Here is a 12318-nt window from a genome sequence, read left to right as displayed (position 1 = left end):
ATCATTTATTTTCATTATTCTCCAAATCTGTTGGTTTTCTATCAAAGGATACGTTTTGATCTGTATTGAACAATAATATAAACACAATATGTAAAGTGTTGGTCTCATGTTTCATGAGCTGAAATTAAAGATCCCAGAAATGTTCCATACGCACAAAAAGCGTATTTCTCTCAGATGGTATTATTATTATTAAATATGTTATCATCATTGTTAGTGAGCATTTATCCATTGCCAAGATAATCCATACACCTGACAAGGTTAGCATATCAAGAACCTCATTACACAGGTGCACCTTGTGCTGGGGTCAATAAAAGGGCACACAAAAATGTTGAGTTTTGTCACACAACACAATGCCACAGATGTCTCACATTTTGAAGGAGCATGCAATTGGCATGCTGACTATAGAAATGTCCACAAGAGTTGTTGCCAGAGACTTTTACGCTCATTTCTCTACCATAAGCCGCCTCCAACGAGAATTTGTCTGTACGCCCAACTGGCCTCACAACTGCAGACCGCGTGTAACCATGCCAGTCCAGGACCTCCACATCCGGCTTCTTCACCTGCGGGATCGAAGTATTTCTGTCTGTAATGAAGCCCTTTTGTGTAGAAAAACAAATTCTGATTGGCTGGGCCTGGCTCCCCAGTGGGGTTTCCTTATATGAACTGTAACTCAGTAATATCATTGAATATCATGTTTTTGTTCAAAATATTTACTAGCACAGCAAAATGGATAAAAGAGTGTGGGGGCAGTAGCAGGAACAGTAGCAGTAGCAGGAACAGCACCACAGTCTGTCTAGTGGTGAAAACCTGGCACTTCTAAGTATGGTTCTCAATCAGGGACAACGATTGACAGCTGCCTCTGATTGAGGCCAAACACAGAAATCCCAAATCATAGAAAAAATAACATAGACAACCCACCCAACTCACGCCCTGACCATACTTAAAACAAAGACATAACAAAACCAGAGACCTTTCAAAAGTAGTGCACTAGGGAATAAGGGGTTATTAGCTACATAACCCCACTCTCTGGGAGCCTGGTCTTACTCTACTCATTCTACTGCGCATCTCTGAGCATCTAGGAGCTATTGTAATGGGATCAGTCCTGGGTTCAAGTACTATTCAAATGTATTTTAAATGATTGTATCTGGGTTTAATTGAGCTTGCCTGACACAATGTAACCAGTAGAATAGTCACAAGGGATGCCAACCCCGTCCGTCTGGCACTCCAGACAGACTAGTACAAACGCTAAAAGTGTTTGAAAGGTTTCACATACTATTTGAACCCAGGTCTGAATGGGATGTCACTGAACTGTGACAACTACAGTACATAAACCATTACTTGCCCCGTACTGGGAGACCACAGCAGTCTGCTCTACTCAGAGGCAGTCAAGCATCCAACCATCCAACCATCCAACCAGCCTAACCACTAAAGAGGTAAGTCCCTCTCTTTCTATGACTTTTTCAGCTTTCTCTTACTTTCCTATGTCGTAATAACAGAAACAGGGTTGTGGGAAAGAGGGTTTTGATTTCATGAATCTAGAACAACCATAAATGGCATTTCATTTTTCATGTTTTTTGTCCAACAATTGAAGGCTCTGATTGTTTAATTCTAACATTAATTTACTTATTTAATACAAATCTCCAAACGTATTTTTATTTAATTTTATAGTACTATATAGGGTTCATTTTATTGGCATTTTAGCATGTTTTTTTTCTAGATTCAGAACATAAAACAACATTTCCAAAGCAAACATTAGCGCTTTGGTCTAGCACAGAAAATACGTCAATAGTTTCTGCATTCTGCATGTTGTAGAACAGTGATATAAAACATTTGACCTGAGCCTTGACGGAGTTGACAACGAATACGATCACACTTTATTTGTACAGTCCGGATGTTGCATCTGTAGATTCTCTCCAGATGGTCGTACTTATCATCAAACTATCTGCTTGCTAGTTCATGTTAGGGTTAGTAGATTGTTAGTTGAAATGTTACTGTGAAGAGAGAATCTACAGATGGTCCAAATAAAGAGTTTCTAAACAGATTGTTCAATACAAACATTTGTAAAACATTTAAAATTATTAATAAAAAATTATAAAAAATATAAATATATATAATTCGATCCGATTTTTTATTTATTTATTTATTTAATTTATGTTTTACTCAGTTGACTTATTTATTTAATTAATGTTTTACTCAGTTGACAAAAATAAAAATGTTCTTCTTTATTGAAGTGGTACACAAATTACCAATTTAGTTTTTCCTCCGTTGCTTTAAATCATTCCTGGTTAAGTTAGGATTATACAGAGTTTGTGGAATTTGAATCAAAAAAAATTTGAGAGAGAGTTTGGAATTGGGATCCTTTCCTCCGGACATTTCCTGGCACAGAGCCGAATATTTGGGAAATTCCAAAAGCAAATCTTTCTAATTATGAAAGTCCCGTTAAAATCTATTTTTTCTTTTCTTTCAACTGTAAAAACACAGTTATCCCGCCTTTCAAGAATCCTGACTACATGCTTTACTTATCACTACGCTGTACCTTTCTACGCGGTGTGTCTATTTAACATCTCATCTATATTTAAGATCTGTGGTCAGGAAAGGCAGAGTGAGTGAGGTGCGATTGCATTACATGTTTTATATCACTGTGTAATGGGGACCTTCTCAAGACCACTTAATATATTATATATAATATGAAGCACAATTATTTTTCTGAGACTTTAGCATGCTGACACCATTGGCTAATTGATCATTACTATAGCAATACATATGTTATCAGGATAGTATAACAAGCTAGACAGCTAAACATCCTCTTTCACACACACACACACATACACACACACACACACACACACACACACATACACACACACACACACACACACACACACACACACACACACACACACACACACACACACACACACACACACACACACACACACACACACACACACACACACACACACACACACACACACAGTACACTATTAAAGCAACAGATTGCATTGGGGGGGGGGGACTGTCATGTCCTTTGCAGTGATTATATAAACAGTAACTATATACAATATACATATATACTGTATATCAAGCAACTACTCTTCCATCGCTTGGCAACCGTTCACCATGTTGACTGTGTTCTATGTGGTTTAATGTAATTTCCTGGATTTCTTTGTTCCCAGCAAACAGGAGAATGATCACCTGGCTAATTAATGAAACCGATATCTACAGATACAAGCTTCCCAAGTCTCTGTGTCCATCCCAAATGGCCCCCTATTCCCTTTATAGTACACTACTTTTGACCTGGGTCCATAGGGCGCTTGGCAAAAGTAGTGCACTATAAAAAAAACTAATAATAGGGTGCCATTTGGGAACGAAAATTGAAAATAAGCCAAATGAATAGAATCAAATCAAATGTTATTTTGTCGCCGAATACAAGTAGACCTTTCCATGGAATGCTTTGATTACGAGCCTTTCCCAACGATATAGAGTTTAAAATGATAATAACAATTAAATAGTAAACCAATTAAAATACATATGAATGGAGATGTTATATACAGATCAATGGTGAAGGGCCTTCAGAAAGTATTCATACCCCTTTCAATGTTTTAAAAAAAATGTTTTCCCCCTTTTGTCCACAGTGTCCCTATTATCTAGTTTGAACAGTTCTGTAAAAAACATTGCATCCAGAGTGCATCAAACATGATTTTGATTTTTTTCCCACATTTTGTCACAGCCTGAATTTAAAATGGATTAGATTGCACTTTGTTTTGTTTTGTCACATGATACCACATAACGTCAAAGTGGAATCATCTATCAATATTTGTAATTTTTTAAATTTTTAATTTAAGTTTTGAGTCAATAAGTGTTCAACCCATTTGTTACGGTAAGCCTAAAAAAAAAGGTCAGGAGTAAAAATGTGCTTAACAAGTCACATGATAAGTTGAATGGACTCACTCAGTGTGCAATAATAGTTTTTAACACAATATTTTTTGAATGACTACCTCATCTCTGTACCCCACACTCCTGTATGGTCCCTTCAGCAATACATTGCAAACACAGATTCAGCCGCAAAAAAACAGGGAGGTGCAAAGAAAGGCACCTATTAGTAGATGGGTAAAAATGTAAATGCAGACATTGAATATCCCTTTAAGCATGGTGGTTATTCATTCCACTTTGGATGATGTATCAATGCAACCAGTCACTATAAAGATACAGGTATCCATCCTAAGTCAGTTGCCGGAGAGGAAAGAAACCGCTCAGGGATTTCACCATGATGCAAATGGTGACTTTAACACAGTTACTTTAAAACAATTACAGAGTTTAATGGCTGTGATAGGAGAAAACTGAGGATGGATCAACAACATTGTAGTTACTCCACAATACTGACCTAAATGACAGAGTGAAAAGATGGAAGCATGTACAGAATATGAAAATATTCCAAAACATTCATCCTGTTTGCAACAAGTCACTAAAGTAATACTGCAAAAACATGTGGCAAAGCAATTAACTTTTTTTTGGTCCTGAATACAAAGTGTTATGCTTGGGGCCAATTCAATGCAACACATTATTGAGTACTACTATCCATATTTTCAAGCAGAGTGGTGGCTGCATCATGTTATGGGTATGCTTGTAATCGTTAAGGACTGGGGAGTTTTTATGATAGAAAATAATTGGAATGAAGCACTGGCACAATACTTGAGGGAAACCTGGTTCAGTCTGCTTTCCACCAGACACTGGGAGATGAATTCACCTTTCAGCAGGATAATAACCTAAAACACAATGCCAACTCTGCACTGACTTACCAAGAAGGCAGTGAACATTCTTGAGTGGCCAAAGGTGCTTATACACAGAATTGACCAACGGGTGTGAATACTTATGTAAATTAAATATTTATTTTTCTAAAAACATGTTTTCCCTTTGTCATTATGTGGTAAAATCTATTGAATCCATGTTGAATTCAGGCTGTAACAAAATGTGGAATAACTAATGGGGTATGAATACTTTCTGCAGGCACTGTACACTCTTAGTAAAAATGTTTCCATGTAGAACCCTTTTGGTTCCAGGTAGAACCCTTTTTTGGTTCCAGGTAGAATTATTTTAGAACCCTTTCCATCTGTGGAACCTAAATGGTTACCTGGAACCTAAATGGTTCTACCTGGAACCACAAGGGTTCTACCTGGCACCTAAAATGGTTTTACCTGGAACCTAAAGGGTTCTACCTGGAACAAAAAGTGTTCTACCTGGAACCTAAAGGGTTCCACCTGGAACCTAAAGGGTTCTACCTGGAACCTAAAGGGTTCTACCTGGAACCACTTTTTTTTTCTACGGTAAGAGTACTTCCTGAATTGACTGGAATTGAAAGAACATTGACACCAACCACCATTCCTTGGTGTATCCTGTACTGTTATTTCAGCTCAGAGCAAGGCAGGGGTAAAAACAGACACCATAGGCATATATGTTTCAATGTTTTCAATGTAAATAGCCAGTTGCCATGTGGTCACAGCTGGATGGATAACTCAGCCACTGAGACAGGCCAAGGCCAATATTGATCGCAATTTAGAAAAGCCTCATTCTCTCTCAACGAGAGATGCATGAAGCTGCCAGGTGGAAAAACATTGTCGGAGACCCAAATGGCACCCTGCTCCTCACATAGTGCTCCAGTTTGGACCAGGGCCCGTAGGGACGTAGACCATTGATGTATGCATTATGGCTTCACTAGAGAACATGTAGTCTCCCCCATCACTGTTCATACATCCTTACTGTATATATCTATAGTATATAACATGTAGTCTCCCCCCAGACTGTTCATACATCCTTACTGTATATATCTATAGTATATAACATGTTGCCTCCCCCCAGACTGTTCATACATCGTTACTGTATATATATAGATCAAGTGCATTCAGAAAGTATTCAGACCCTTTGACTTTTTCTACATTTTGTTACATTGCAGCCTTATTCTAAAATGTATTAAATTGTTTTTTTCCCCTCATCAATCTACAGACAATACCCCATAATGACATCACAATACCCCATCATGACATCACAATACCCCATAATGACATCACAATACCCCATAATGACATCACAATACCCCATAATGACATCACAATACCCCATCATGACATCACAATACCCCATCATGACATCACAATACAACATAATGACATCACAATACCCCATAATGACATCACAATACCCCATCATGACATCACAATACCCCATAATGACATCACAATACCCCATAATGACATCACAATACCCCATAATGACATCACAATACCCCATCATGACATCACAATACCCCATCATGACATCACAATACAACATAATGACATCACAATACCCCATAATGACATCACAATACCCCATAATGACATCACAATACCCCATCATGACATCACAATACCCCATCATGACATCACAATACCCCATAATGACATCACAATACCCCATCATGACATCACAATACCCCATCATGACATCACAATACCCCATAATGACACCACAATACCCCATAATGACACCACTATACTATACACTATGTTATTTGTAATAAATTTGCAAAAATGTCTAAAACCCTTTTTTTCCCCGCTTTGTTATCATGGGGAATTATATTGATGAGGGAAAAATCTATTTAATCCATTTTAGAATAAGGCTGTAATGTAACAAAATGTGGAAAAAGTCAAGGGGTCTGAATACTTTCCGAATGCACTGTATGTACATACGGTGGTTATAATCACAGAAAGGTTCATGTGGGTGTGTCATGTTAATGTGGGTGTGTCGTGTAATGTGGGTGTGTCATGTAATGTGGGATTGTCATGTAATGTGGGTGTGTCATGTAATGTGGGATTGTCATGTGCTGTAGGATTGTCATGCAATGTAGTATTGTCATGTAATGTGGGTGTGTCATGTAATGTGGGTGTGTCATGTGATGTGGGTGTGTCATGTGATGTGGGTGTGTCATGTAACGTGGGATTGTCATGTAATGTGGGTGTGTCATGTAATTTGAGATTGTCGTGTAATGTTGAATAGTTGTTTGAGATGCTTTTTAAAAATTTTACTATGATAAAACACACAATAGTCTTAGATTAAAAAAAATTAGAAAAAACAGCAGCCTTCATGAGTAGCTGTCAAGAGATGGAGTTTCCCAAGGTCATCTCCTGCACCAAACAGAAAATGAAAAAGGGGTGTTTTTTTATAACATGTCAGGAGGAAACTCTTTGAGACCAAAGCGGAACCACCAGGGTCATGTGCATTAGTGCACAGCGTAGCAAAACTGTCACACAACGTTGTGCAACGAAAAGTGTCTTTTCAACGAAAACAAGAGTTTCTTCGAGACAGATTCAGCTGGGTTCTCTTCCGATTCGGGCACGTTTGCTTCCATTTGGTTCCTTGTGAATACGTCACTGTCCAATGATAAAATTGCATTTCCGTTTGGTTCCTTGTGAATACGTCACTGTCCAATGATAAACAAACCTTTCTGTTTGTCTCTTTCTGTTTTCTACTGATAATATGAACTATACCAGACGTCAAGGAGAATGTCCTGCAAGAGTTCAAAAAAGACAAATTAGTTAAATGCTCATTTCCCTTTTTCCTTTTCAAAGTGTTTTATGTTTGTGTGCATATACTGCCCTCCCTCCCTCCCTCCCTCCCTCCCTCCCTCCCTCCCTCCCTCCCTCCCTCCCTCCCTCCCTCCCTCCCTCCCTCCCTCCCTCCCTCCATCCCTCCCTCCCTCCCTCCCTCCCTCCCTCCCTCCCCAGTCTTCACCAATGTCAGACAGTTACTTGGTCATTGGACTACACTCAAGACCTCTCTCCTCACATCACCACACCTCCTCGCTCTCTACCCCCTCTCCTCCTCACCTCCCCCCTCTCTCCTCACCTCCACTCACCTCCTCCCCACCCCCCACCTTGTTTGTGAGGGAAATGTGTATTTTGACTAGGTGTGCATTTGTGGTCTTTTAAGGTGTACTGTGGAGTCTGCTGCTAGTCAATCTTACTGGAAGAGTGTGTGTATGTGTGTTATCCTGCGTGCACAAGTGTGTTAATGACATCACTCTATCCTTCTTCCATTCAGTGATTGGACTGTGAGACCTCATGCAGCTCACCAAGGAAGTGGCACCTCAGAACGGTTCCTATAAGTGCGTGATCGACAATGACGAAAGAAGATCCCACCAACTCTCTGTAAAAACAGACATCACTCTGGAGTCCGTAAACCTGTTTGAGGTAAGTCCAAGTTCCAATTCTTGATTGTGCTTGTAAATGTTAATGTAAAATATTAAACGCATCTCCTTGAAAAAGTATGAAATCCAGAAATCAAACAAACGGTATTTTGGGAAACCTGGGAATTTTTGGAATGTCACCAGAGTTGTGCAACCCAATACTTGATATGGACGCAGTAGTCACTAGCACTGTGTGCATATCATCATAATAATATGTTTTATTTGGAATACCTACGTCAGAATGCTGTTCATTGACTACAGCTCAGCGTTCAACAACATTACCCCCTAAAAGCTTGGGGATCTGGGTCTGAACACCTCCCTCTGCAACTGGATCCTGGACTTCCTGACCGGCCGAACCCAGGTGGTGAGGGTAGGCAACATCCCCTCCACCGCTCTGACCCTTAACACAGGCGTCCCACAGGGGTGTGTGCTTAGTCCTCTCCTGTACTCCCTGTTCACCCACGACTGTGTGGCCGTACACGACTCCACCACCAACTGCCTTAAATTTTGCTCGACCCTAGGAAGAGGGGAGGTGAGAGGGGCATCCGTAATAAATAGAAATACAAATATCCTGAAAAGGTTCTACAGCTATTCCACTGAGAGAATATTGACTGGCTGTTTCATTGCTTGGTATGGTAATAGCACCGCCCTCCATCGCATGGCCTTTAGAAAAGGTAGTTCGGACAGCCCAGTACATCACTGGGGCCCAGCTCCCTGCCATTCAGGACCTCTATACCAGAGGGTGGTGAGGACAGCCCAGTACATCACTGGGGCCCAGCTCCCTGCCATCCAGGACCTCTATACCAGAGGGTGGTGAGGACAGCCCAGTACATCACTGGGGCCCAGCTCCCTGTCATCCAGGACCTCTATATCAGAGGGTGGTGAGGACAGACCAGTACATCACTGGGGCCCAGCTCCCTGTCATTCAGTACCTCCATACCAGGTGGTGGTGAGGACAGCCCAGTACATCACTGGGGCTCGGCTCCCTGCCATTCAGGACCTCTATACCAGGTGGTGGTATAGACAGCCCAGTACATCACTAGGGTCCAGCTCCCTGCCATTCAGTACCTCTATACTAGGTGGTGGTGCGGACAGCCCAGTGCATCACTAGGGCCCAGCTCCCTGACATCCAGGACCTCTATATCAGGTGGTGAGGACAGCCCAGTACATCACTGGGGCCCAGCTCCCTGCCATTCAGTACCTCTATACTAGGTGGTGGTGCGGACAGCCCAGTACATCACTGGGGCCCAGCTCCCTGACATCCAGGACCTCTATACCAGAGGGTGGTGAGGACAGCCCAGTACATCACTGGGGCCTAGCTCCCTGACATCCAGGACCTCTATACCAGAGGGTGGTGAGGACAGCCCAGTACATCACTGGGGCCCAGCTCCCTGTCATCCAGAACCTCTATACCAGAGGGTGGTGAGGACAGCCCAGTACATCACTGGGCCCAGCTCCCTGTCATCCAGGACCTCTATACCAGAGGGTGGTGAGGACAGCCCAGTACATCACTGGGGCCCAGCTCCCTGACATCCAGAACCTCTATATCAGGCGGTGTGAAAAGAAAGCCCGGAAAATTGCCAAAAAGACCCCAGCCATATACTGTTTTCTCTGCTGTCGCACAGTAAGAGGTATTGGTGCATCAGGCTCTTGAACAGCTTCTATCCCCAAGAAATACGACTGAAAAATAACGAACAAAATAGCTACACAGACCAGTTTACCAAGCATCTTTTTTATCTCAGTATTTTGCACTGTCTCTGTAAACACACACACACACTGTAACTCCAACACACACACACACACACACACACACACACACACACACACACACACACACACACACTGTAACTCCAAACACACACACACACTGTGACTCCAACACACACACACACACACACACACACACACACACACACACACACACCACACACACAACACACACACACACACACACACTGTAACTCCAACACACACACACACACACACACACACACACACCACACACACACACACACACACACACACACACACACACACACACACACACACACTGTAACTCCAACACACACACACACACTGTGACTCCAACACACACACAACACACACACACACACTGTACTCCAACACACACACACACACACACACACTGGTAACTCAACACACACACACACTGTAACTCCAACACACACATCACACACCCTGTAACTCCCAACACACACACACACTGTAACTCCAACACACACACACACTGTCAACTCCAACACACACACACACACTGTAACTCCAACACACACACACACTGTAACTCCAACACACACACACACTGTAACTCCAACACACACACACACACTGTAACTCCAACACACACACACACTGTAACTCCAACACACACACACACACTGTAACTCCAACACTCACACACACTGTAACTCCAACACACACACACACACACACTGTAACTCCAACACACACACACACACTGTAACTCCAACACACACACACACTGTAACTCCAACACACACACACACTGTAACTCCAACACACACACACACACTGTAACTCCAACACACACACACACTGTAACTCCAACACACACACACACACTGTAACTCCAACACACACACACACACTGTAACTCCAACACACACACACACACTGTAACTCCAACACACACACACACTGTAACTCCAAACACACCACACACACTGTAACTCCAACACACACACACACACACACACACACTGTAACTCCAACACACACACACACTGTAACTCCAACACACACACACACCACTGTAACTCCAACACACACACACACACTGTAACTCCAACACACACACACACACTGTAACTCCAACACACACACACACTGTAAACTCCAACCACACACACACACTGTAACTCCAACACACACACACACTGTAACTCCAACCACACACACACACTGTAACTCCAACACACACACCACACACACGTGTAACTCCAACACACACAACACAACTAACACACACACACACTGTAACTCCAACACACACACACACACTGTAACTCCAACACACACACACACACACACACTGTAACTCCAACACACACACACCACACTGTAACTCCAACACACACACACACACCACACTGTAACTCCAACACAAACACACACTGTAACTCCAACACACACACACACACTGTAACTCCAACACACACACACACACTGTAACTCCACACACACACACACACACACTGTAACTCCAACCACACACACACTGTAACTCCAACCCACACACACACACACACTGTAACTCCAACACACACACACACACTGTAACTCCAACACACACACACACACTGTAACTCCAACACACACACACACACTGTAACTCCAACACACACACACACTGTAACTCCAACACACACACACACTGTAACTCCAACACACACACACACTGTAACTCCAACACACACACACACACTGTAACTCCAACACACACACACACACACTGTAACTCCAACACACACACACACACACACTGTAAACTCCAACACACACCACACACTGTAACTCCAACACACACACACACTGTAACTCCAACACACACACACACACTGTAACTCCAACACACACACACACTGTAACTCCAACACACACACACACACTGTAACTCCAACACACACAACACACTGTAAACTCCAACACACACACACACTGTAACTCCAACACACACACACACTGTAACTCCAACACACACACCACACTGTAACTCAACACACACACACACTGTAACTCCAACACACACACACCCACAACAGCACCAAACACCACACTGTAACTCCAACACACAAACACACACTGTAACTCCACACACACACACACACACACACTGTAACTCCAACCACACACACACACGGTAACTCCAACACACACACCACACTGTAACTCCAACACACACACACACACACACACACACTGTAACTCCAACACACACACACACCACTGTAACTCCAACACACACCACACACACTGTAACTCCAACACACAACACGCACACTGTAACTCCAACACACACACACTGTAAACTCCAACACACACACACACACACACAC

At 42.3% G+C, this 12318-nt stretch overlaps 1 protein-coding gene across 1 annotated transcript in view; it reads left to right on the top strand.

Moving 5' to 3' along the window:
- The first annotated feature begins 1351 nt into the window (after positions 1-1351).
- Positions 1352-12318, top strand: part of LOC109884121 (transient receptor potential cation channel subfamily A member 1) — an 83003-nt gene continuing 72036 nt past the window's right edge. The window contains exons 1-2 of the mRNA XM_031796945.1: positions 1352-1433; positions 8077-8225. Of these exons, the coding sequence (XP_031652805.1) occupies positions 8097-8225 (129 nt within the window). The 5' untranslated portion in view covers positions 1352-1433; positions 8077-8096. The remainder of the gene's footprint in view (positions 1434-8076; positions 8226-12318) is intronic.

The sequence above is a fragment of the Oncorhynchus kisutch genome, linkage group LG18 (assembly GCF_002021735.2).
Source record: "Oncorhynchus kisutch isolate 150728-3 linkage group LG18, Okis_V2, whole genome shotgun sequence".
NCBI lineage: Eukaryota > Metazoa > Chordata > Actinopteri > Salmoniformes > Salmonidae > Oncorhynchus > Oncorhynchus kisutch.
The sequence above is the reverse complement of the archived record's forward strand: the minus strand, read 5'-3'. Positions and strand labels throughout refer to the sequence as shown.